At 51.0% G+C, this 26896-nt stretch overlaps 1 protein-coding gene across 1 annotated transcript; it reads left to right on the top strand.

Annotated features, from left to right (window-relative positions):
* Positions 1-221: 221 nt before the first annotated feature.
* On the top strand, positions 222-26896 carry C3H8orf74 (chromosome 3 C8orf74 homolog). The gene is made up of 4 exons (XM_046656579.1): positions 222-269; positions 1895-2087; positions 22990-23393; positions 25734-26896. Exons 1-4 carry the CDS (start codon positions 222-224, stop codon positions 25986-25988), a joined length of 900 nt encoding a protein of 299 aa, XP_046512535.1. The 3' UTR covers positions 25989-26896.

The raw sequence follows: 26896 nt of genomic DNA, 5'->3' as shown, positions 1-26896 counted from the left end.
GAGGGAGAGGCTGGAGGGGGGAAGGGATCAAGGTCCCTGAGCTGGTGGGGGGGTGACACACAGAGCCCAGCCAGAGGGGAGGGGCCGGGAGGAAAGGGACCTGGAAACAGCCACCTCGCAGCAGGTCTTCATGACCTCACAAAGCTGGCACGCTCACTCCCGGGGTTCCAGGAACTCTGAGTCAGTCCTGGCCAGGTCTCCTGGAGCTGGATGCAGGGACCATGGCACTCCTCACACCCCAGGGATTGAAAACAGTCTTCCAATGCCAGGTAAAGAACAAATGTGGCTTCTCCAAGGAAGTTGGCTCGGATCCGTCTAACAGTGAGGTGTGTGAGGGAAGCGGCGATCGAGGGCGCCTCTCAGGATGGACACCTTGGACAGCACCCCTTCCCACACACCGCGTCTGAGGCCCACGACCGGTGCGCAATGCCAGGCCAAAGGCCTCCCAGCCTTGAAGCTTGGGCTGTTTTCTGGGCCTGCAGTGAAGCCCCTGATGCAGCAGAGCCCACCTGGAGGAAGGAGGAGGCAGGCACGGAGGGAGTGGGCACCTCCACTCCAAGAAGGGCTGGGGGGCCCTGGGGCTGGTCACCCTGGGACCACCTCTCCCAAGGGCCCCTTTGGGATTGCATGCCAACATGTGTAGGGAGTGTGTGTGGTTGTGTATGTGTGTGTGTGTGGGGGGGGGGGGGGACTGTTGCTTTGGGGCAGGGACGAGGGAGAGATTTTATCGGTTTCTCAGAACCCATTGTGAAGCTGAAAGGCGTAAGCAAGGAGGGGCCTGTAGAGGGATGAGGAGCCAACCTGCAGGGCCTGGACCTCTTGCAAGCTCCTTCCAGAACAGGGCATCCACAGAGCGGATCAGGGCACAGCTGCAGACCTCAGCAAGAGGACCCCATGCCAACTGTGCACACAGGCCGGCTTCCGGCCTGCAGCGACGAGCTGACGGGCAGGCAGCAGATGAAGGCTGCCCCGGGCCCCCTCCCCAGCACAGGACACGTGCTCACCACCTTCTCTAGATCTTCCAACAGCAGTCCCATCAGATGCCACCCTGGGGATCGTGAGGTCAGGGTTGCTGGGGTCAGGCAGAAAACGGTGGTGCAAGAGAAGCTCCAGGTGTCCCTGGAGGCTGAGGACAGGACTCTGGGCCTCCTTCTGGTACCCAGTCTGCCATCTGTCCCCCCAAGGTCTCCACAGCCAGAGCCTCCCTTTCCCCCAGGGGAGAAACACTCCTGTGTTCAGGGGGTCTCCACTTCATGCCACACCTTCTCTTACACTCTCCTTTAAAGGCGCTTGCTCCTCCTACCTACAAGAACATTGGTGATCTACAAGAGCATTTCTGAAAGGCCAAGTGAACTCTCAAGTACAACGAGTTCTTACCTATAGATAGGAGAAAAGGTACACTGACCAGTCTTTACCCCCGGCCTGCCAAAGTGCCTGAGTTTTCACCAAGCAAGATACGTTTCTTCTGCTAAAGCACTGCTTCACCAAGCCTCTTCTGAGTCAGTCATTTACATTTTAGTATGAATTTCATCATCACATCAATACCTCTGTGATAGCTAGTTGAGAGTAGGCTCAGAGGGAAGTAAGTTTTAGGGACGAGGAAGAAGGGGCCATAATTCAGCACTTGAGGCCTGCTGGAGAGACACAAACACATGCATGGCTAGCATGAGAATTCTCAGAGGAAGGAGCAGTGCCAGAAAGGAAAGCACATTCCCAGAAAGGGGAGGGGAAGCCGTCCGGGAACCAAAGCTTCCTTCTGCCTAGGGGCATCCACATTCCCAGTCACTCTGCAGGCTGGTGGGGAGCCCATGCGGGGCCCCCAGCAGTGTCTTGCCCAGTGATGATGGCATCCTAGTTCTTGGTCATGCCCTCCACCCCGTCTCATGCCTTGCAGAAACCAGAAGGTCGGGAGCACCTCCGGAGACTGCTGCACTGGGAACAGTTTGACGAGCTGAGAGACGCCCGCAGGAGCATCCTGCTGGATATCCTCTACGAGAGCATCATCTTTGCCGTGGGCAAAGGCTTCCCGTGGGTGGAGGTGGCCAAGGTGGTCAAGTTCGCAGAAGAGCTGCTCAGGGAAACCAAAGGTACAAGGCATCCAAGGGAGCTTGCAGGGGGTGGGGGACGCACAGGACCCCTCTGCAACCCACAGCCCCAGGAGCCCTCTGAGGAGCCTGGAGCCCCTTCCTTTCTTTCCCTGGCATTTAGCCTCCTCACATGCTCATAAACAGGGTCCCTGTCCAGGCTTTCTGGAAAGTGGAGCAAACAGAATATCCTTGCTGAGCCTTTACACTAATCTCCCTGGCTAAAAATCTTGCACCACTCCAAGCTGTTCACACAGCAGCCGGGGTGTTTGCCTCTCAGTCAGTCATTTACAGTTTAGTATGAATTTCATCATCAGCTCAATACCTTTGGGATAGGTAGTTGAGGGTAGTCTCAGAGGGAAGTAAAATTTTGTTTTAGGGAGGACAGAGGAGGGAGCATGATTCAGAATTTTTGTTTTGTTTCTGCTTAACATAAATCAAACATGTCACTCCTCTGCTTAAAATACTTCATTGACTTCCCATTGTACTCCTGAAAGACTGAAAATTGTTCCTGGTATCAGGGTTTGCTCTGCTGGATATTTTGGAGGAATCCTTCATAAGCATCAGCTTGCTGGCAGGGATGGGGGAATAACAATCAGGTGAGTTTACAGAGGGACCCTCTCTCCACCCCTGCTCCGTCTTGGGGTTCATGAGAAGAAGATGAGCATCTCTCTCTCCCTGGGACTCCATGGCACGAGGGAATGTGGTCACATTCGTCCACCTCTTGGGCTGTGAGGTGCAGGTTCATTCATAAGCAAATATATGGAGCAGCCCCCCTATGGCCACCATCATAATAATACTTGGCCAAGAATCACCAATAGGTGCTAAAGCCAGCAGGTGAATGCTTGATGAGAAATGGGATGTTTACATACTTCCTGAGAAGCTCCCCCCACATCCTTACTGATCACAAAGGGGAAAAGAAGACTTTTACAGCGAGGGAGTCTGGCAGACACCTCCTTGATAAAATGCTCCATGAGTGAGAGAACACACTGAGAAAACCCTGCCCCTTGGCAGGATGCAAAAGGACCACCCAGCATCCTTCTGTGACGGTTCTAGCGAAGACGCAGAACCTGATCTAACCATGAGAAAACGTCAAATTAGGCGCACTGAACAAAGTCCCTCTCCGGTAAGCTTCAAAGACATTAAGGTCATGAGAACCAAGGAAAGACAGGAACTGTTCTCAATTGAAAGATACTGAGGAGACGCAGCCATGAAATGTGACATGTGGCCCCCATTTGGGTTCTTTTGCTATAAAGAACATTATTGGGACAACTGGAGAAACCTGAATGAGGCCTGGGGATCAGACAGGAGTGATGTGTCAAGGGTGATCCCCCGGGTCTGATGGTCGTGGTGACGAATGTCCTTGTGTCAGGAAAGGCACACGGAAGGATTCTAGGATGACGAGGCGTCATGCAGGCCACTTATTCTTCAAGTAGTTTGGCAGAAATTTCCTTGTACTATTTTTTTCCAGTTTTATTGAGATATAATTGACATATAACGATGTGTAAGTTTAAGGTATACAACATAATGAATTGATACACATACATATTGCGAAATGATTACCACAGCGAGTTTAGCTAACATCCATCACCTCACCCAGTTACAAAGAGTTTTTCTTGTGATGAGGACTTTTAAGGTCTACTCTCTTAGCAACTTTCAAATATACAATATGTGTTGTTAACTGTAGTCACCATGCTGTACATGACATCCCCAGGACTTATATATCTTATTGCCGGAAGTTTGTACATTTTGCCCCTGTTCATCCATTTTGCCCATCTCCCACCCACTTCTGGCAACCACCAGTCGGTTTTCTGTTTCCATGAGTTCAGCTTTTCAGATTCCACAGGTAAGTGAGATTAGATGGTATTTGTCTTTCTCTTTCTGACTTCTCTTACTTAGCATTATGTTCTCAAGGTTTATCATGTCACAAATGGTAGGATTCCTTTCTTTTTCATGTCTGAATAATATTCCTCTGTGTGTGTGTGTGTGTGTGTGTGTGTGTGTGTGTGTGTGTGTTTGTGTGTCCTACATTTTCTCCATCCATCCGTCAGTGGACATGCAGGTTGTTTCCATGTCTCGGCTGTGACAACTGTGAACAATGCTGCAGTGAACATAGGCTGCAGACATCCCTTCAAGACAGTGATTTCATTTCTGTGGGATATATACCCAGACGTGGGTTTGCTATATCACATGGTAGCTCTATTTTTAACTTCTTGAGGAAACTCCATACTGTTTTCCACAGTGGCCGCACCAATTTACATTCCCACCAACAGTGCACGAGGGTTCCCTTTTCTCCACATCCTCGCCAACACTTGTTATTGCTTGTCTTTTTGATGATGGCCATTCTAACAGGTGTGAGATGATACCTCATTGTGGTTTTGATTTGCATTTCCCTGATGACTAGTGACATTGAGCATCTTTTCCTGTACCTGTTGACTATTTGAACATCTTCCTTGGGAAAATGTCTATTCAGGTACTTTGCCCATTTTTTAATTGGAATATTTGGATTTTTGCTATTGAGTTGTATGAGTTCCTCATGTATTCTGTATATTAACCCTTTATCAGATATGTGGTTTGCAAATATTTTCTTTCAGTCCACAGGTTGCCTTTTCATTTTGTTGATCATTCCTTTTGCTGTACAGGAGCTTTTTAGTTTCATGTAGTTCCACTTGTTTCTTTTTGCTTTTGTTGTCTGTGCTTTAGGTGTCATATCCAAAAAATCATTCCCAAGACCAATGTCAAGATTTTCCCTGTCTTCTTCTGGGAGTTTTATGGTTTCAGGTTGTATTATTTTTTCATAGACTTTATTTTTTAGAGCAGTTTTAAGTTCACAGCAAAACAGAGCAGAAAGCACAGAGATTTCCCACAGAAACTTTGCCCTGAACACATGCACAGCCTGCCCCATCATCAGCATCTTTCACCATTGTCACCACTGATGAACCTACACTGACAAGTCATTATCACCCAGAGTCCATGGGTTACATTAGGGTTCCTGCTTGGTGTTATACATCCTATGGGTTTGGGCAAATGTATAATGACTGTAGAACAGTTTCACTGCCCTAAAAACCTCTGTGCTCCCCCTATTCATCCCTTCCTCCCCCTCAACCCCTGGCAACCACTGATCTTTTTATTGTCTCCATAGTTTTGCCTTTTCCAGAATGTCATAGAGTTGGAATCATACAGCGTGTAGCCCTTTCAGATTGGCTTCTTTCACTTAGTAATACGCACTTAAGTTTCCTTCATGTCTTTACATGGCTTGACAGCTCATTTCTTTTTGGCACTGAGCAACATTCCATTGTCTGGATGTGCCACGGTTTATGTATTCATTCACCCACCAAAGGGCACCTTGGTTGCTTCCAAGTTTTTGCAATTATGAATAAAGCTGCAATAAATATTTGTGTGCACATTTTTGTGTAGACATAAGTTTCCAGATCCTTTGCGTAAATACCAAGGAGTGAGATTGCTGGATCATATGCTAAGAGTAGGTTTAGTTTTGTAAGAAACTGTCAAACTGTCTTCCAAAGTGGCTGTGCCATTCTGCATCCCCACCAGCAGAGCATGAGAGCTCCCGCTGCTCCACATCCTCACCAGCATTCACTGTTGTCCATGTTCTGGATTTCAGCCATTGGTATGTAGTGGTATCTCATTGTTTTAATTTGCATCTCCCTGATGACAAACGTGAAGGATCTTTGCATGTGCTCCTTTGCCATCAGGATTTCTTCTTTGGTGAGGTGTCTGTTAAGGTCTTTACCCACTTTTCAATCAGGTTGTTTTCTTATTATTTAAGAGTTCTTTATATATTTTGCTTAACAGTCCTTTATCAGATGTGTTTTTTGCAAATATTCTCTCTCAGTCTGTGGCCTGTCTTCTCATTCTCCTGACAGTGCTTTTGCAAAGCAGAGTTTTGAAACTTAATGAACTCGAGATCATCAATTCTTCTTTCATGGACCACACCTTTGATGTTGTAGCTAACAAGTCATTGCCACACCCAAGGTCATCTAGATTTTCTCCTATGCTACCTTCTAGAGATTTAATAGTTTTGTATTTTACATTTAGATATTTGACCCATTTTGAGTTAATTATTGTGATGAGTGTAAGGTCTGCGTCTACATTTAGTCTTTTGCATGTGGATGTCCAATTGTTCTGGCACTACTTGGTGAAAAGATTATCTTTACTCCATTGAATTGCCTTTGCTTCTTCATCAAAGATCAGTTGACTATATTAATGTGGGTCTATTTCTGAGCTCTCTATTATGCTCCATTGATCCATTCGTCTATTCTTTTGCCAATACCACACTGTCCTGATTGTGTACTCTTTTTGAAACTTTTCTTTATTTTGAAATCATTTTTTTAAGTATACTATTTTTTTTAATGTGTGGCACATTTGAGGCCCTCCTCTGTCCTTCTGACCAAGCAAACAGGATGCAGGGTGCCCTGTCCCTGACGCATGATGTCCCCAGCCCCGATGCACCCAGAGCTCACCCACCAGTCACATCAGCAGCACATCCGTGTCCTTTTCTGATCTCACCACTTTCACCATCTCCTCGTCCATCACCCTTTCTAACCCACCTCCATCCTTGACTCGTCCACTGCTTTCAAATCTTGTACTTCTGCACCATTCGCCAAATGGCACAATGATTTTTTCAGACACAGATAAAATTCCATCACTCCCCTGCTTCCAGCCAATCCGTGTTCCCATCGCACTTCTTGTGTGCACTCAGATCAGCCTCTTTTTATTTCCACGCTGCCCGTGTGCCCTTCCACTTCTCTCCTCCAGGCCAGCGTTCCCACCCAGTGGTCCCAGTCTTGAAGCCTTGAGCAAGACATGGCATTGCTCATGGCTTGTTTTCAGAGATCCTGAGGAAATTTCATTCCCCCCCAGTCACCCCCAGACCCCACCCCCGAGGTCTTACTGGCATCCTTCTGGGTCCCCTGCTCACAGCAACGCATGCGTACCAGAGTTCAACCCCATCGGGTGAGCTCTGCAGTGGCTCGTGGCCAGAACAAACACTGATGAGCGGGAAGAAGAATGTCAGCCCCAAGCAGGTGGGAACTCGGGCTCTTTCAAGTTTCCATCAGAGCCTTCCTCAGCCGAGCCCTTGAAAAACATTCGACGATGATGCCAGCCAACTCCATGCCGAGGAGATCAGATTGCTCTGGAGTTTTCGGCCTCTCTGGTTATCACGCACCTTGCCAACACAGCCTATCTACATCTCGGAGACTCCTAAAACCCTAGAGCAGGTAGGAGACTTGGTGATCAGAAAACTCCCTCTGCTTCAGGGATCCCCTCAACCAGCCAACGAGGTTCTTCCAGCCTCTGCTGACATGTCCAGGTGACAGGGAGTTCCCTCCTCCTGAGGCAATTCATTCCGTTGTACAATCACTCTCGTTACTAGGAAGCTGCTTGTTCTATCCAGTTCCATCTGCCTTTCGTACCTCATACTGAATGCTCAGAGTCTGTCCTCTAGCAGAGTGCAGGCCCCGCTGACATTTAATGAGTCTTATATGATGTGACTGTCATGGCTTCACATCTAGACTAGACATCCTCAGTGCCTTTTATGAGCACCTGGCACCTGGATTTCTGCAGCTACATCCTCTCTGGGTTCCCGCACACATGCTCACTGTCCTCCTGCCTGCCATGGCTGCCTCGTTCTTCCTTCTCAAACTGGTTTCCCTCGAGCCGTCCTCCTTCCTTCTCTTCAAATCTAAACTCCTCCCCAAAGACCTACGATTGGACAGCACGGAAGGCGGGACCATGGGGAGGCATGAACTCCTGGGGCGGAGTCTTCACCGTCTTCACTTTTGTCCCCTCTACCCATCCCCCCAGTGCCAAACAACACATGTGGCACACAGTGAGTGTTGCACGAAGAAACAACTGAATGAATGAATGAATGAATGAATGAATGGGTAGGTTCTTGAGGCCCATGGAGACGGTACATTCTGTATGCAGAGAGGCAGGTACAGGACCTGCCTCATCCCAGGGTTCCTTCCTTGAGGGCTGCACGTCCAGGTGACGTGAGAGGCAGCATGGTACAGTGATTCACCAGACTCTGCAGTCAGGAGATCTGGGTTCAAATCCCACCTCCATCACTTATTACTGTGTAACCTTGAAAACTTAACTTTACCTCTCTGTGCCTTTGTTTCCTCACCTGTAAAATGAGGGAAATACTAATTCCAACTGCCAGGGCAGGTGGAAGGGTTCAAAGAGAAGGGCATACAAAACACACAGCAGAGTGACAGGTACAGAATAAGTGCTCGACAAGTGTTCGCTCCCACATGTCCACCCCTCAGGGAGGTGAGGTGGGCTATGAACACAATGCTAATGGTCCAGGACAAGAAGTTGCTGTATGCTGCGCCTCAGGGGCCTCGCTGTCTGTGCTCTTTTTTGTCTTCCCCTCACCCTCAGGCAGGACTGCAGATGTTTCGGCTAAAGTTCACTCTGGTCTGTCATTTTTGAAAGGTAGTTTGTCCAGGGATTTTTCTTTTTTGAGGAAGATTAGCCCTGAGCTAACATCTGCTGCAAATCCTCCTCTTTTTGCTGAGGAAGACTGGTCCTGAGCTAACATCCATGCCCATCTTCCTCTACTTTATTTGTGGGACACCTACCAAAGCATGTCATGCCAAGCAGTGCCATGTCTACACCCGGGATCCGAACCAGTGAACCCCGGCCTCCAAAGAGGAACGTCCGCACTTAACCGCTGCACCACTGGGCCGGTACCTCTCCAGGGATTTTTTGTTTGTTTGTTTAACTGGGGGCTAAGCTGGCTGAGTTCTGTTTGCATACTGGATAACAAAGTTGGCAGACAGCATTTAAGGAGGGTCGTATTTGCACAATGATTCAGAGCTCTGCCAGGACAGCCCCAGCTCGGCTCATCTCTGGCCCAATCGAGCCTCAGTCCTAGGAGGGAAAGGGCGGCCTGAGCAAAGGCAGAGGCCGACTCTGTCCTGGCAAACGGCTCACCAGGACGTTCCCGTCTCAACTCCACGCCAGACGAAAGAGTCCTTTCGTCGGCACCGCCTCTGCCAGCCTCCAGGAAGCGCTGGGCCGGTCCCATCCTGCTGTGTCCTTGGGGTCGAGGGTGAAGTCATCAGCACAGCACAGAGGGATAGAAGACTGCCAGCTCTGTCTTGGAGGGAGGAAGTCACAGGAAGGGGCAAATTCTGCATCCCCTGGCTGAGGCTCCTGGAGAGGAGACAGGAGAGATGTTGGGGCACAATGGGGACACTGAGGTCTTCTCCTTCGCCTTTGGGAGCTGCAGAGAGTTAGGGTGCCCAGGAGGCCCTGCACTTCTTCTTTCTGACTGTACAGCCTCCCCAGCCTCAGGCCTCACTTAGTGGAAAGTTGAGGGCCAGAGGCTTGCGAGCCAGCGCATGTGCTTGCCCAGGGCCCACACCTACCTGCTCACCTGCAAAGCCTTCTGCACCAACCTCCTGCACCACCTGCTCACCTGCGGAACCTTCTGTGTCAGCCACTTTGCAGCTTCTGCCTCTTGTCATCATCAATGTCTGGCGGGCACTGGCCTCTCTCTGATGCTCCACCTAGACTTCTGAGCTGGGCAGAATGCCTTTCCTGCTGGCCTGGCCCCCAAACACTGGGGTTGAGAGGAAGTGGGCCTTGATGACCCATCAGTGCAGGCATGAGGCGACCAGGCGAGTGCCCGATGAAGTGCGATACATCACTGGTATCTGTGGTTCCACCCATGGCCACTCCCAATTCTCTAGGAAATGTCATCCAGGCAGCCGTAGGATGGGAGGCAGCCACCCCTCCCGCCCCCCATGGCCTGGGGCTGGCAGGAGGCAAATATGCCCTCCTGCACGAACTCTTCCTCCCAGCACACTCATGGCCATGTCCAGGGTCTACCCCGCCAGCCCCCAAGGGCCCCCCACTGTGTGCGGGAGCCTCCAGCGACTCAGGACCAGCTGGAGCAGACAGCAGGCACGCCTTCACGTGAGCAAGGTGGCTGCTCCTGCGGCCTTCTCCAGGGCTGCCTGAACCTGACACCCCTCAGACTAAACTGGAGAAGGGGCCTTTGGAGGCAACCTCTTTATTGATGGAGAGTGGAAGTTTCCACAGAGGCCACTGACTGACATCTTGGAAGAGCATTTCTTGGGGCAACTGAGCAACTGTCACTTCAGAGATACCTCCCGGAGCGTACCGGTCTGCTCAGGCGGCCGTGATAAAGTACCGCAAACTGGCTGTTTCCAACAACAGAGATTTATTTTCTCACGGTTCTGGGTCTGGAAGTCCAAGATGAAGGTGTTGGCAGGGTTGATTTCTCACGAGGCCTCTCTCCTTGGCGTGCAGACGGCCGTCTTCCCACTGTGTCCTCACATGGTCTTTCCTCTGTGCGTCTGTGTCCTCATCTCGTATAAAGACATCAGTCACATCAGCTTAGGGCCCACCCACATGACCTCATTTAACCGTAACTACCTCTTGAAAGACCCTATCTCTAAGCACAGTCACATTCTGAGATCCTGGGAGTTAGGACTTCAATAGATGAACTGGCTTAGGGGGAAAGCGAGCGCAGAGAACAGCGTGTTAATCCAGCCTGTAACACGGAGTGCAGTCCCAGCTGACCAGGTGAGACTGTGCCATAGAAACCCCCCCAACCTTCCCCGAGGGACCATGCATCCTGCAGAGGGAGGAACAGGGAGGGCTCCGCGATCCTGGCATTTTCACATGCAGTGTCTGTAATCCTCACCGTGACCTTGCATCTCAGCCACTCTTCTAAAGATGAAGAAACTAGGGCCTAGAGAGTTTAAGTAACTTGCCCCAGGTTGCACCTCTAGGAAGTGGGTTAGGATTTGAACCCAGGCCTGTCTGATGGCAGAGCACACACCCCACCATGAGACCTTCTATCTTGATCAGAGAGATCTGTACACAGGGCACTCAAGGGCTCAAGAAGCATGAAGCCAGGGAGAGCACCCTGCGGTGAGTGGACTGAGGCTGCTGGTGTGCAGGAAGAGCTGAGCACCTGGAAGAACCAGGTTAACACCTTGGGGCTGGGTTCCTAACTGGGTCACCTGTTACTTACTCACAGCCTGGGCCTGGGATCCTGGCCCCCAGCAGGCCGGCTCCAGTCTGGCATGTGGCCCAGGCCCAGCTGAGAGGGTGAGCTGTGCATGTTGGCTAATGTGTTCTGGCCTGGATGTGTCACCTGTGTGTGGCCAGATGGTACTGGTGCCCTTGAGACCTCCGGCCCTTTGGAGTGACCCCATGCCCTACCTCTAACTTCCCATGTCCTTCCTTGGTCAGCTGGACTTGCTGCTCAGTTTCAGAGCCCCTCCACATCAGAGAGGACAAGGCATGGGTATGCAGCGGCTGATTCTGTCTCGGTACAGTGCCATGTCCCTGAGACGCGGGACTGCTTGGTCATTCTCATCTCAAGAATGATGGTGACAAGGATGACGAGGAGGATCCAAAGTCAGCACTCCCCTCACCAAACCTGAGACAGCTGCAGAGCTTGGCCAGAAGGTGCCCGCAGCACCCCAGATGTGGCTACAGGGGATTGTCAGCTCCGTGGAAATCACCGTAGCTTCTTAGCATCAAAAGGGACCCAAGAGGTCACCTGATCCAAGCCGTCCCCCATCACCACCACCACACACACGTTACTCAGGACACCAGCCAGATGCCTCCTCACGCCTCAAGACAAGACCCACTCCACTGATAAAGCTCTTGCTTCTAGAAAGTTCTTCCTGCTGCTGAACTGAAATCTGTTTCTCTGAGCCATCCAAATGATAGCTCCTGTTCTGTCCTCTGAACACTGCCCCACTCATTCAGACATTCTCCAGCAAGCACGGCCAGAGCACTGGGCTATGTGGTGGGGAAGAGAGGTCATCCACTCAGCAGTCACAATGGGCTAAGCTCTTTGAGTGGATCACCTCATTTAATGTTCTCAGCAATCTTGGGTGGGTGGGTACTATTGTCCCCATTTCACGATGATGCAAGTGAGTTTCAGAGAGGTTAGGTAACTTGCAAATTGTCACACAGAAAAGGGCAGGACCAACATTAACCCTGAGACCTTCTGGCCCCAGAATCTGTCCTTCCTGCAAAAGTTCTTTGGCACTAACCATGCAACTTCTTGAGGAAGGGGGGTGAGGAACAGTGAGGGTGCATCTGCTAAGCAGACAAGTAGGGGGTCCACTATGGGCAAAGAGAACAACTTGGGAAAAAGCCCAGGACAACCTTTAAAGTATACGGCCCTGTGTTTGCCCTTTGAGTCCTAGAGAGGAAACCTGTAAAAGACAACAAAATCTTTCTAATCCTAGTGTTTGGGCAAACTTTTCTTTTAATGTGACTATTGGTTTATCTTAAAAACAAAAATGAAAACCTAGTGGATGGCAAAACAGTAGGGTGTTCCTCAAAAAATTAGATCTAGAATTACATATGATCCAGCAATTCCACTTCTGGGTACACACCCAAAAGAACTGAAAGCAGAGCCTCAGAGATAAATACCCATGTTCGCGGCAGCAGTATTCACAACAGCGAAAAGGTGGACGCACCCCGCGTCCAGCAACAGAGGAATGGATAAACCAAATGTGGTCTGTCCATACAATGGAATATTATTCAGCCTTACAAAGAAAGGAAGTTCTGACATGTGCTGCAGCGTGGATGACCCTTGAAGACACAATGCCAAATGAAATAAGCCAGTCACAAAAGGACAAATACCGTATGATTCCAACAGTATGAAGTACCTAGAGTAGTCAAAGTCACAGAGACAGTAGAACGGTGGTTGTCAGGCTAGGAGGAGGGGCTCAGAGGGAGTTAGTGTTTAAGAGGTCCAGAGTTTCAGTTTTACAAGATGAGAAAAGTCCTGGAGGTGGACGGTGGTGATGGTTGTACAACAAGGTGGATGGACCTAATGCCGCTGAAATGTACACTTAAAAATGGTTAAAATGGTAAGTTTTATGTTGTGTATATTTTACCGCAATAAAATTAAAATTGGAAAGCCCTAGTGGAAGTACTATAGTTCTGTTTATCCCATATATCTTCCATTTGCTCCTCAAAAATGCTGCAAGAGCTGTGGTCTACTCATCCTGGAGATAGAGAATCTGGGTTTGAGTCCTGATTTTATATAAGATTTCTAAGCCTCAGCTTCCTCATCTGTTAAATGGCAGCAATCACCTATTTCATGGGTTGACTGTCATCAATTAAATAAATTGATAGATAATTAAAATGCTTTAAAACTGTAAAGTAGCACGCTGGTGCAGGTTGGTGAGCTTAGCATTGGGCAGCAACCACGTGTTCAGAGCTTTCTGGAAAGATCCTTTGGGTTTGGGAAATCTAGTCTATTCTAGCAGGCTCCTGCCACTGAGGAGCTCACAATAGAGGGAAGAGAAGAGGATGCCCAAGAGATGCTGGGGAGAGCTATGAACTGTCAATTTATTCAGTCAATGGTCTGACTGGGAGGGCTGCTCCTTCCCCGGTCCTCTGCAACCCGGTAACTGGGGACCCAGCTGACTTGCAGCCATCCTTCCCTCTCATCAGACACGTGACCAGGAAAGAAAGCACACCTGCATCCCATGCCCCACCCCCCAGCAAGGTAAAGAGAGCTGCAAGGTAAGGACCTCAGAGAGTCTGGACTGAGGAAATCCAGTCTGTAGGATGCACTGCCTGAGGGCCATGCTGCGCCCTCTGGAAAGCCAGAGTGGAAGAGCTTGCAGGCCCCAGGGAGCTGGAATGCCAGAAGAGTCTTCATGATGATGACCATGTTATTTACTGAGTGCTCACTGAGCACCAGGCACTGTGGGAAGCACTGCACACGCGCCCTCATCTAACGCTATGAGGTGGGCATTTTTAATGCCTCCATTTTGTGGATAAGAATACTGACGTCGCACAACCAGAGGCACTCACAACTAGAATATACAACTATGTACCAGGAGGCTTTCGGGAGAAGAAGAAGAAAATAAAAAAGAACACTGATGCCAGAGAGGCCAAATAGCCCATGCAAGTGATTAAGAAAAGAAAAGCCAGATGTGAGCCCACATCGGTCTGAACGCCCAGGCCGTGCTCCCACCTGGCACGCCGCATTGCCCCTCATGGAGGGGCCGAGCTCTTAGGAACGACCCCAGCGTCAACAAGTCTTCAGTTCAAGGGCTGCCCTAGGCTCACTGGTGGCCATGTGACTGTGAACCTTGGTGGGGAACAGGGCTCATGGCCAGGGAGCCGCAGTGCTATCAGGTCCTTGGTCCTGTGATCATAGGGCAGCAAGGAAGGTCCATCTCCAACCATTTGGTGGCCCTCTGACCAATCCCAGGGGATCTGATGAGGTCTGCAGGGGTGCTGCTGGCCCTCCTCCCAAGATGGGGGCTGTCAGGCCAAAGCAGATGGCCCTCTCTCCTCTCCCTGCAGATCACCAGGCAGCTCCACCACTGGACTCCCCTGGAAAGGAGTGCTCCCAAAGGAACTGCTTGGTCTGCGCTGGGAGGAGGGCAGGCCCACAGCCCAGAGAGCTCCGGACAGGCAGGAGCCATAAGGAGCGGTCTCAAGCAAAGGGGAAGCTCCCGGGCTCTCACCCTAAATTCCTGCCATCCCAGGGCCAGCAGTCAGCAGGGCAGCCACAGAGCAAACTCCCAAGACCCCTGTCTCCTGGCCCTGCTCATCCCTTCCCCGGGCAGGCGCTGCCCCAGCCCACCCTTCTGAGAAGTTTCTGACCCAGCAAGAAACTCTAGGGCCAGGTGGGCAATGACGGGAAGCAGAACGAGTCTCTTTCCCCACACGGCAATGGTGACAGGGGTGCAACCCCACTGCCATGTCCCAGACCCCTGACCCCTGGTTGGAGCTCCTGACTTTGATCCTGACTTCACCACAGCGAGCCTTAGGCAAAGTCCCTTCCTTTCTCTGGGCCTCTAAAGGACTAGACTAGCTCAAAATGTTCAACCTTTTTGGCCATTTGCTGAGCCCATTAGCAGATTTTACTGAGTCCGTTAGCATATTAAGGGCTCTGTTTAATTTCTCTTGATCCAACATGTCTTCACAGTCTCTGGTCGTGGAACATTTATTTCTGTGTAATACTATTGCAGAACATCCTTTGGAAACCTGTAACTGAGAGGGTTGGGGGATCTTCCAGTGTCCACCTCCAAGGGTCTACAAAGAGAGCCCCAAGGCGCCTGGCGCTGGATGGCTGACAGCGGCTCTGCCACTCATCAGCTGTGTGCCCTTGAGTAAATCCCTTGACCTCTTTGAGCCTCAGTTTCTCTCACAGGTGAAGTGGGGATGGTGCCTCCACCTGTCCCACAGAGCTGGCGGGGGGTTGGGCGGAGCCTGAGGTGACCCAGGACATGCGGAGCACGGGGGGAGCTACCTAGACAAGAGTCCTCTGTGCTTCAAGGAAAGCACAGCCTGTCTTCTGAGCTGCGCTGTCCTCAGTGCCGCGGGGTGAACTAGTTTGGCAGCCTTCCCAAGAACAGAAAGGTGGGCAGGGGCAGCGTTCAGGGCTCAGGATGGGGGTGGAGGTCATGGGTCTTGTACCTCATCATCTTCCCACTATCCCAGCCAGCCCTGGTAGGCGCTCAGGTATTTGGAAAGGTAAGCTGGGCCAGGCTGCTGTCTGACTTGGTCTCTCCCCTTGGAGCCAAGGCAGGGACAAGGAAACCGGTTTGTCTGTGGCACCAGTGGCCCCTGGAGCCTCCCCTCACACCCACCCAAAAGGAACAGCCCCTCTTCACCGTGCCCAGCCTCACCAGGATGTGGGGCATCTGCCTTGCTCTCACCCAGCTCCAGACCCCACAGGCGAGGGCGGTGGGAGGTGCCCAGAGTGTCTGGTGCAAGCCCAGTGCCTTTTTGCCCTGATTCTGGGGCATCTGGTGCTGCCATCCCACCCCCGCTCTTCCCCTCCTGCTTGCTCTCCTCCTCCACCCTCGAGCACATCCCTGCACAGGTGCTGGCCTCCAGGGGCTTGGGGACTGTCTTCAGGAAGTTCCCAGCAGCCAATGCAAATGAAGGCCACTCCCTGTTATTGAAGAGCAACTTGCAGGTACAGATCTGTCTCCCACAGCCACAGGCTTCTCCCTGAGACTTAATCCTCAGCTTTCTGAGTCATCCAGGACTTCTCGACCTGCGGCAAACGGGAGAGTGGTCTGGGGGCCAAGAAAGGGTCTCGGGAGCCAGCTGGGTGCCATCTTAGCTGAAACCTAGATCTGGTTGAAGGAGTGTCTTGGGGCTGAAAGTTAGCATTCAGCCCCGGGCCCCCTTCCCTCTTGCCCTGTGACAAGGTTCACACTGTGTTTTATGACCTCTAGGCTGAGGCCATAGCTCATGCCTGTTGTAGGACGTCTGGCAGGATGGCAGGCAGCTGGCAGCACCTGTACACGTTGGCTGAGGGCACTCAGCAGGACTGGGCCCGCAGACTTCTTGACTCAAACCTGGGCTCTGTGCATGGCTGCAGACCAGGGACTGGCCTTGGCAAACGAGGCAGTCATGGCCACCCAAAGTGACCCGAAAAGAGGCAGGTGACCCAAGCCCCATGCGCTGCCAGGCCAGGCTGGAGGGGGAGCAGAGCACCGACCTGCAAGACCTCTGGATAAGAGGAGCTGGGATGACTCACCTCAGGAAGCTCACCTGGGGCCTGGAGTCGCCTCCCCACAGGCCTGGAGTCCAGCTCTGACCACCAGAAACAGAAACGGATGACCTCACCCTGCTCCCCAACCCTCTGGGATTCCTTTACGGGTCGTCCCTGCCCTCCTCCAGGCCCCACCACCATTCCTCTGAAATACTTGTGTGACCTCCCGCTTCTCTGCTCAACACCCCTGAGCGGCTCCACAGCTCCCTGCGCGCTTCTCCACTCTGCTTTCAGGAATTTGATGATTCTCTCTAAGCACACTCTCTGCAGAAAAAAATGCGCGTGCCAAATTCTGAATGCAGTTCCAGGATGCCCCCGCGGGTCCAGAAGCCCATCCTTGGATGTCCTCAGGTTTCATGCATTCCAGTTAGAGAGTCCAGCTTCTGGGATGAAGTCTCACTCTTTCACGTGGCACACATGAGCCCGCCCTTTGCAAAGTGAAGACCTCAAGTCCTTCTGTGCCGCCAGCCAGTCCCCCAGACTCCAGCTCTGCCTCCCAGAAACTGCCAACCACGTGGCTCCATGCGCCTGCGCACGCCGTAGTCTCACCGCTCGCCTCCCGCCTTCGTCTCTGCTATGCCTCCTCCCGGGTGCCCCTTCCCACTGTCTTCTTCCAAACTACTCTGTGGCCTTCTGCACTGGGCTCCGGCGTCGGCTCTGCAGGAAACTTTCCTCCGCTCCCCGCCGCCAGCATCCCGGTCAACGCACCTCCCCTCCCCCATGCGGGCACCTGCCGGCCCTCTGTGGTATTGTCCCCCTCCCCCCCCCCACCCCCCAACTCCTGCGCCGGTTGTGCCCTACGTCTGGGCACTCACTTGCGTGTTGCTGTTGGAGGAGTCCTCAACTCTTGTTATGTAGTTACGTAATGTACACGAGCGCCATAAAATAAAACGAAACTATATACTCTGTGTCATTTTAAACCACCCCTCTCCAAAAGCAAAAAGGAGTAAAACCAAATGCCCACCGAATCCGAGGCTCACCCCTGCGCAGGAAGGGACTCAGCAGCCGTGTCACAGGTGAGGGGACCGGGGTCCTGAGGGCAGGCGCCACATGGCGCGGTCACTCGGTGGAGCAGCAGGGAGTTTGGGGCTTTGGCTCCATCCTTCTGCCCGTTGTTTGTTTCCTGATTCAGCGGCCCGTGTATGTCAACATCTGAGTTCTCTTGGCTCCCTCTGGCTCATAACTCCCATCAGAGTCCAGAGGCAGCAGTTTTCAAACCTGGAACCAGGCTTTTTTGAGATGGTGGTGTGAAGGTGGATTTGTATTTTTAGAAAGCTCTGGGTGATTCTGGAACACAGGGCTCCCTCTGGCCTCAGTCCCCTCCCCACTGCCAACCTGGGACCCAGGTTCAGGGGTGGACGGGTTCCTGGGATCAATGGCCTGACTGGCCAAAATGCACAGGTCGTCCCAGTGCCAGCTGGGTCGCCATGACACGGGTGAGAAGCTGTGAGAATCAGATGAGAATATGGGGAGGAAGGTGCGTTGCACACTGTGGCACGCTAAATCAGTGTCTCAACCTTTTTTTATGATTGCTTCCCTTAGGAGCCATTTTACTTTTTAAAATATTTTATGTGCGTGATTCCTGCCCCACGGCCAGCTTTACTGAGGTATAACTGACAAGCAAAAATTTGACAATTTGTCAGTAATTGAAAATAAGTATTTAAATGCACATGATGTTTTGATATACATATACGTTGTGAAATGATTACCACGATCAGACTAATTAACACATCCACCGCATCACACAGTTACCACATTTATTTGTAGTGAAAACATTTAAGATCTACTCTCTTAATTTCAAGCATACAAAACAGTATCATTAGCTACAGGCACCACGCTGTGCATTAGATCTCCAGAACTTACTCATCTTGCACAGCTGCAAGTTCATGCCTTCTGACCATCTCCCCATTCCTCTCCCCCAGCCCCTAGCAACACCATTCTGCTCCCTGCTTCTGTGAGTTCCACTTTTGTAGATTCCACATATAAATGGGATCATGCAATATTTGTCTTTCTGCGTCTTGCTTGTTTCAATTAGCATAATGTCCTCCAGGTCCATCCATGCTGTTGCAAACGACAAGATTTCCTTCTTTTTTAAGGCTGAATAATATTCCATTGTGTATGTGTGTGTATCTGTCTACTTGTCTATCTATCTATAGAGAGAACAATTTCTTTAACCATTTGTCCATCAACAGATGCTTTTGTTGTCTCCATATCTTGGCTACAGTAAACGATGCTGCCTTGAAGATACCTCTTCAGGATCCTGGTTTCATCTCCTTTGGGTGTACACTCAGGATTGGCATTGCTGGATCATATTGAGAAGCTGTTTAAGACACTTTTCTCTAATCTCCCACCCCTATTAAATTCTGTATATCTAATTATATACTCTATGTATATCTATTTTATACATATATGAAGCTTTTTGTATTCGATGCAGGGTTAAAGATGACTAAAATTTTTAAGTTAAATTAAAAATTAAAAAGCTATCACCATCTAACTTAACATTATAACTGCACTCTCTGAGTAACTTTTAATGTAATTTGTTTACTTACATAAATTGTAATTGTCAAATAACACATGCAAAAATTACATATGTCAAATTCCATAAGCAATTTATATAAATATATAATGATCATAGCAATGCAATCAAATCTTAAAAGGTCATTCAAATCTGTCGTTTTCCTAGCAAAACAATTGACAAAATTAATTTCTTAAAAATTATTTTCATTAAACGTAACTTTCAACTTTTGCTTGATATGGCAAAATAACTAGTTTCTAGGGGGTGTGGGGTGGGGTGGCTGGAGAGGCCTTTGTGGGATCGTGGCACTCCTGGGGGTGAGGAGAGAGTCCTGTGTAGGGAACAGCATCCTGGGCTGAGGCCAGTGTGCCAGGAGCAGAGGGAGAGGGGGAGAGGAGAAACTGAGTCAGAAAGAAGGGATGGATGGGCCTCTGGACAACTTAAGCTTTCACAGTGTGAAGTATGACAGGCAGATCATGATCTGACTCATGTCTTGAAAGGGTCATTGTTTTAATAGCATCTTAGGATGAAGACCAAATTCCTCCCATAGGGGCTTATGTCGCCCTGCACTGCCCAGTCCCTGTTCACCTCCCAGCCTCATTGAGAACGAGGCGGCCCCCACACTGGTTGCTCTCTAGCATGCCAACTCGCCATCCTAACTTTTCAGTTCCTCAAATGTGCAATGCTTTCTCCAACCGCGGGGCCTTTGCACACGCTGTCCTCCCTGCCTGCTTCACTCTTTCTCACCTCTCTTTGCCCAGTAACTCCTCTGATACTGCCCGTCTCAGCTCCTTCATCACTTCCTCAGGGAACCACTCCCTGACCTCCCTGAGAAGGTCACTTCCTCCTCTTGGGTGCCCGCCCAGCCCTGTGTGGCACTGAGCAGAGTTACACCAGCTGTGTGCTTTCTCCCTATCCCTTCCCTGCCTCCCTGGGACCTGGAAGAGTTCTGCACACATGGAAAGCCCCTAAAAAAATATCTGTTGAGTGGATAAATGAACAGCCCCTTCACTGCACTTAACGTATCAGAATGTGTTCCTTTACTCACTCACTATCTGTCGGCTCCGACAGTGCACAGAGCCCTGAGCTGGGGCTGAGATTAAGAGGTGGATGTCATCTGTCCAACTGTCTCCTCTTCCCCAGATCAGAAGCTCTCTGAGGGCAGGGGTCAAGTTGGAGGTGAACGTCCACCTGTATTGTATTCTGTTGGCAGCCCCACCACTCCCCACGTGTCCTTCATAAGAACCCAGGAGTCGTGCAGGTCTCCATCACGCCCCACATCTGACCCTCAGTCCTGCCTCTCATTCTGCTCCTTCCGCCCACGCCTGCTGGCCTGGCACTCTCAGACCACGGCAACTCCCACCTGGACTGGGTCACTGTCTCCCCACAGGCCACCACATGACCGTCAATGTGACTGAGCTCAAGGCAAGCATAACCACGTCTACAACCTGCCTACACCCCTGGGCAGGCCCTGCACTGCCAAGGATTCAAGGCCCTGGCTTCTGAACGCAGCATTCAAGGCCCTCCCATCTGTCTTCCACCCACCTCTCCCCTCAAAGCTTGCCATTTTCTGCCTCCATCTTTAGGCGCCAACAACAACAAACCCTGTCTTGTTCCCCACCCATGCCATGCAGCTTCTTGCCTCTCTGCTCTCACTCATGCTGTACCCATGAAGTGCCTCCCCCACTGTCTTTTCTGGCTCAGTCTCACTCAGCTCCTGAGATACAGCTCATGTGTCATCTTCTCCAAGAAAACCCCTATCCTCAACGGAGCATTGTCTTTCACCTGATTCTGTTCCTCTTTACCCATGTACTGTAACATCTGCTTGCGTGTCTCTCCTGTAAGCACTTTGAGGGCAAAGGATGTGTCTTATTTATCATTGTATTGCCAGAACCTAGCATAGTGCCTAGTAATTAACAGATGCTCAGTAAGAGTTTGACAAATTAATCTTGGATGGATGTATGGACGGATCAATGGATGGATGGAGTGATGGATGGATGGATGGATGGAGATGGATGGATGGATGGTTGGATGGATGGATGGTTGGATAGATGATGGATGAATGAATGGATGAAGAGGTGGATGCATGAATGATGGATCAATGGATGGATGGAGAGATAGATGGATGAACAGATTGATGGAGAGATGGAAGGAAGGAAGGATAGATGGGCCAGGAGAGACTTTTCTCACAGGGCAGAAACAAACTCCTTCTCCTCCAGAATTTATTGATTATTACCTTGTAGCAGGCTCTGTACAAGGCACTTGGATATGTCATCCCTCTTGATCCTCCCAACAATCCTACAAAGTATGTACAATCATCCCCCATTTTACATTTGAGGGAGTGAAGGCCCAAGTGTCAAGGCTAGGAAGGGACAGGGCTATCTGAGGCCTCCCAACCCAGTGCCCTTCCCCTATGCTACCCTGAGACTGGAGCACCCTCTCAGGCCTCTGAGCCTGCTGATTTGCCTTGAAAGAAGGGGAAAGCGCAGCCCACCCCCCTTTAATTCTGCACGACACAGAGGCCTCCATTCTTCCCTCCCTCAGGAGACTGAAGCCTAAATCCAAAGGACACTTTCCAGCATACTCTCACAAAGCTCAAAGTGGAGTGATGCTCCATGTGCTGATATTTCTCTGAGACAGCGATGCCTCTACCCTCTTGGTACCCTGGGGAGATTTACGGTAAATGCTCCCACTCAAGGCCAAGAGCAAGGAGCCAAAGTGAACATAGGATGGGGGTGGGGAAGACTTGAAAAACAACCGTGTGGGCGACCCTGAGACAGCCACTCCTGAAGCAGCAGGGAGCACCCTAGCTGCCAGGGCGGGGGAGAGGGGGTGAGAGACTCATGCAGGGGAGACAAGGGAGGGGACCTGAAGGCAGGTGGGCCTCCACTCCAGGAGGGAAGCCAGCCTCCCTACATTCAGCACTTGGTCTCCGTCTCCAGAGATGGAACTGGGGGATCCACAAAAGCAGGTGACTTGGGGGTACCCTGGCCCAAGCTTCCATCCTGCAGAGGTGGACACTGAGCCAGGGAACAAGAGAGCCTCAGATGAGTTCACAGTGTGCCTCAGGGATGGTGTCTGGGTGAGGACCCAGGTCTCCTCACACAGGGACCATGCTCTCTCTCTGTCCCTTGTCTCGCCCTTCTCTCTGCTTGGTTCTGCTCCCCAGAGCACGCACATTGCTTAGCCCTGATCCTTTACTGAACCACCCCCTGTGTTAAGACCCAGTCATATGTGAGTCCTGCCTCCCTGCCCACTACCCTGTGCCTCTGATGGAGTGGCGGGAAGAGGAGTGAATGGGAGCAGATGGGGAGGAAGGCCCACCCTCTGAGGATCCTTGCCCGTGAGGCTCCCCTCAGAGCTGATGTCTGCACGGTATAAACAAAGTTTGCCTGACGGTGACACTAGTCTTCAGTACAACGGTCACCTGGACCTCTGTCTCTCCATCATCTCATGCTCCACTTTTATCAGAATCCCCTTATTACACTCTCATCTCCTTCCCAAAGGGTTTGAAGTGGAAACAATATAAAGCACAAATGAACTAAGTCTTTAAAACAAGAGTTAAAAGTTAAAATATAGGTAAGGAGTGGGATAATCATATAAGAAAAAATGGGATAAATGTAAATTACTACATAAAATTGGCTCTGAGCTTCCTAGAAGCCAAGGTAAAAAGGGCAATGTGATACACTACATAGCTTTCAGGAGCTAATAAATAGTAATGTAGAATAGCTGGTAGGACTTGGGCTCTGGGGTCAGAGCCTATATTGATCAGCTATTGATGCAGCTTTACCCTGGTTCACACTCAATGCCTGGCCCTTCTGTGCCCACAGGCTCCTCCATCACTGAGGCTGTGACAATTTTGGGAAACAAGCTCAGAGATTACCAGGGACAGTTCAACACCATGCACCTGGTGGACCTCTGCGACTACTTCCACAACACCTTCATCCACCACTACAGACTCTACCAGTATGTCCTGGGCCAGGACCAGGAAGTCAACCTGACCGTCACCCACCTGGTGGTGTGTGTGCCGCCCAAGCCCCTCCCGCTGGCTGAGGGCGTGGACAGGGAAACCTGGAAGCACGAGCAGCAGGTGGGCGAGCTCAGTCTGGCTGAGGCACAGAAGCACACCAACGTGCTGCTCCTGAAGGAGGCGCTGCACCTGGAGCAGGAGCACCTGCTAGAGAGCATGTTCTCGGAGAGGTCCTGGCAGCGGAGCCGGGTTCTGAAGAGAGAGGTAAGGCTGTGCTGGCGAGGGGGGAGGATGCTCATCTGCCACGTGCAAACGCCCGTTCCTGCCAAGAGAACGTCCAGGCTGGAGTCGGATGCACAGGCAGAATCCAGTTGTCTGCACACAGGGAGGGGGCAAAAGAGACAGACAGTCACTGAGGATCTACTGCACACTTTGTGTGCACGTTTCACAAAACGTCCCTGTGAGTATAATTCATGTCCCCATTTTAATGATGAGACAACTGAGGCTCAGAAAATGTAATCAACCCGCCCAAGGTCACTGAGCTAGCACGTGGTAGAATTCACATTTGGGCTGAGGTCTGCCTAACCCGAAAGTCCAAGTTCTTTTCACTGCATCTTCGATTGGTGACAGATTCCACCACAGTCTCTCTGTGCCCTTAGTCTGCCTGCAGGGCCAGTATCCATCAAGGCCTCGGGGGACGATAAAGGAAGGGCCATGAGGGACAGCTCAGGGTGGGTGATATGGTGAGGTAGGCTAAGGGGTAGGGCTAGTGGTCCAGGGTCAACCTAGAAAAGTCTGGTCTGTGGATCTGAGAAAGTGGGCTGCTGTTTGATGGGTCTCAAGGATGACTCGGGCTCCAGGAGCCAGAGTCTCCCATGGCCAGCTCTTCAGTAAATGGTGACTGGCTGGGCCCAGGGCAGCCAACTTCTCGAGGGCCTGGCTGAGTCTAAATTTATTTTTTAACTATACATAGGCACTGATATCATCATTGTTGCATCATCCTTGAACAAAGAAACAAGTATGTGCGAGTGTGTGTATACACGTGTGCATGTGTTGGGGAGGGGGTGGTGCTGGCATGGGGGTACGGCATTGCAGGTCTGTGTGTTCCAAAAGGGTTTGGCTTCTGAATTGTCAGCCAAAGAGTGAATGGCACTGGGAAGTTCTCTTTTAAATACATATAAAACATTGGAAAAATCTCTAAAGAACAATTAATAGAATAGAATGAATGATATTCTTCTAAGATAGATGAAAAGCACATTGGGCTGCTACATAATCTTAGTACATTAAGACGTCCAGCGGGGACCTGACAGAACGCAAGCAATAGGCTGTCTTCACCTCCTTCGGGGCACCTTACTCTGGAAGATGTGGGCAAGGCCTGGGGTGGGAGGAGCTGCCTCTCCTCCGGCTCCTGCTCCCCCACACAGATGCTCTTCCCTGCTGCCCCCCAGCTACCCTGCAGCTTCCTTTACCTTGCTGCTGGTCCCTGCCTGGTGGAGCTTGTGGGCTGGAGTCCCCTCTGCTATGTGCCCCTGGTGGTGTGCCTGAGCTGGGCACACTCACACCACAGAACAAACATGGTGCATCCTCTCGGAACACAATCCTTTCCAAGGACCTAAGGGAAGAACGTTATTTTTACATAAAAACAACCAAGGAGACGCTCTGAGGTAAATGCAAGATTTTGTATGAGACTCTAAGTCAAAATATGAGATCTCAAAGAAATGTCCTCTAGGCAACTGGATGCTCGAAGCGTGTACCCCGGCGTCCTCGGGACAAGCATGAACTCTCCTCTGCTGTTGGATTGCTCAGGCAGGGAGCTTGGAAAAATGCAGTTACCTGGTCCATAGCTCCAGGGTTCCATGATGCCATGATCCGGATTAAGATGACAGAGAGGTTCTCCTGTTTAACATGGTGGATGGTGGCTGAGTTTCCCTTCTTCCTGTGGCTGACTAGTTGGGGGCCATGCCCACTCTCTGAGCACTTTCCCCTGTCTGTCCGATGGAGCCTGCTCCCAGAACTTTGAGATGTGAGGATGAGATGGGGGAGGAGGGGAAGGAAGGCGGTTGATCTCCAACTGGAACCTGCGTTGACCAGAAAGTAGGGGATCTGGAACTGTATGGGCCCAGAACAAGGTAGTACTAAAGGACACAGTCAAACACGGTGATTGCCAGAGTGGGCCTGAGGGAGAGGGAAAGAAGCCATCACTGGAACCTAAAAAGAGAGCAGGAGCTGTAGGAGAGGGCCTTGGGACAGCAGGCATGCCTGTAGAAGGAGATCATGGTCATGGCCAACCCACAGCTGTTCGGGAAGAGGGTGAGAGGCTTCACTCTCCTCCCATCCTCCCGTCTCCTCCAGGACCTCCCATTGGCTGAACTCAATCAGAAGTGTCAGAGGTCAAGGTAGCCGGTTGACGCAGCCCTTATAAGTCAGCCTCCCAGCGCATAGAGTAGGGTGCAGAGGAGACCTGGAGGGGGACATGGAAGGTCCTAGCACACAGAAAAAGGAGGGGGCTGAGTTGAGAATTGGATCCTGTCGAGGAACTCTGTCTGCGACAGCCTCAGCCTTTCCCCAGAGCCCCGTTCACCAGCCATGTCCTGTTTCTTCCAGGAGTTAGAAAATCTCATCAACGAGGCCATTCGCATCCAGATGGAGCATCTGAAGGAGCTGCTGCAGTATGAGATCCAGACGACTTTTGATATTTTGGACCTGAGACTTCAGAAGAAGACTTTAAATCTCAACGCCCCTATCCCTTTCCCCCTCTCAGTCACTGCTCAGCCGGGGCCAGAGGGGTCTCCTCAGTTCTCCAAACCAAACCAAGAGAAGAAGGCGAAAGCAAAGAAGGAGAAGGCCCTGGGGCTGTGACTGAGGAAGAGCCATTGACAACCAGGAAAGCCTCCTGCCATGCGCTCAGCACCAAGAGATCAGAGATTTCTTACAATTAAAAGAAGCATAACAACACCCACCATCTTCTCTCTATCTTCTTTTTGGAAACCATCTTCTACTGCCTGAAAATCCAACGCAGATGGATTTTACTCACACAGTGGAAGAAAGCTGTCCTTCTCTGCTCAGCACGGAGCTTTGTGCTCAGTGTGCAGGCAAGCAGCACTTGTTGACTCAGCTTAGACGCTGAGGACAGAACTACCACCAGTGAGTTTAAGCAGGTAAGGGCGAGGGTGACAGCAGACACCAGGAGGTATCCCATGCTGGCACGGAGAGACCCCAGGGCCTGAGATTCTGTTTCCTTTCTGAGATTCGTACAACAGGATTGACTGCGCGCAGCCTGCTCTGTGCACGCTGGTCTTCCTGCTGGACGACCCAGAGCCGCGAGCCTCCGGAAAACTCTTCCTTCTCTGAGAATCGACACTGTGTAGACGGAGGCAGGGAAACAAGCGCAGTCCGAGCGCTCAGAGACCTGGCTTTGAACCCAGCTCTCCCACTGGTCTGCTGCGTGACTTTGCCCGTGTCCCTTTTGTCTCTGGGCCCCAGCTATCTCTTATTCAAGTGGAAGAGCTGCTGGCTGCTGTCTAAGGCCCCTCTCCTACTCTAACATCCTAGGAGAGAGACAAAGCAAGGTTTGCTACTCCCATTTTGCAAGGAGTTCAAGGTTCAAGGAGGTGGAGGACCAACTCAAAGTCACACAGCGAGGCAGTGAAACAACTGGGGCTACAACTCTGGACTCTGGGTTCTGTGCTCGCTCCCCTGCAGCACTGTGCCTCCTGCAAAGAGCAGCACAAATTCTGTAGTTATTGACTTACTGCAGACGTAGCATT

Source organism: Equus quagga, chromosome 3 (assembly GCF_021613505.1).
Source record: "Equus quagga isolate Etosha38 chromosome 3, UCLA_HA_Equagga_1.0, whole genome shotgun sequence".
Classification (NCBI taxonomy): domain Eukaryota; kingdom Metazoa; phylum Chordata; class Mammalia; order Perissodactyla; family Equidae; genus Equus; species Equus quagga.
This window is presented reverse-complemented; position numbering and strand designations above follow the sequence as displayed.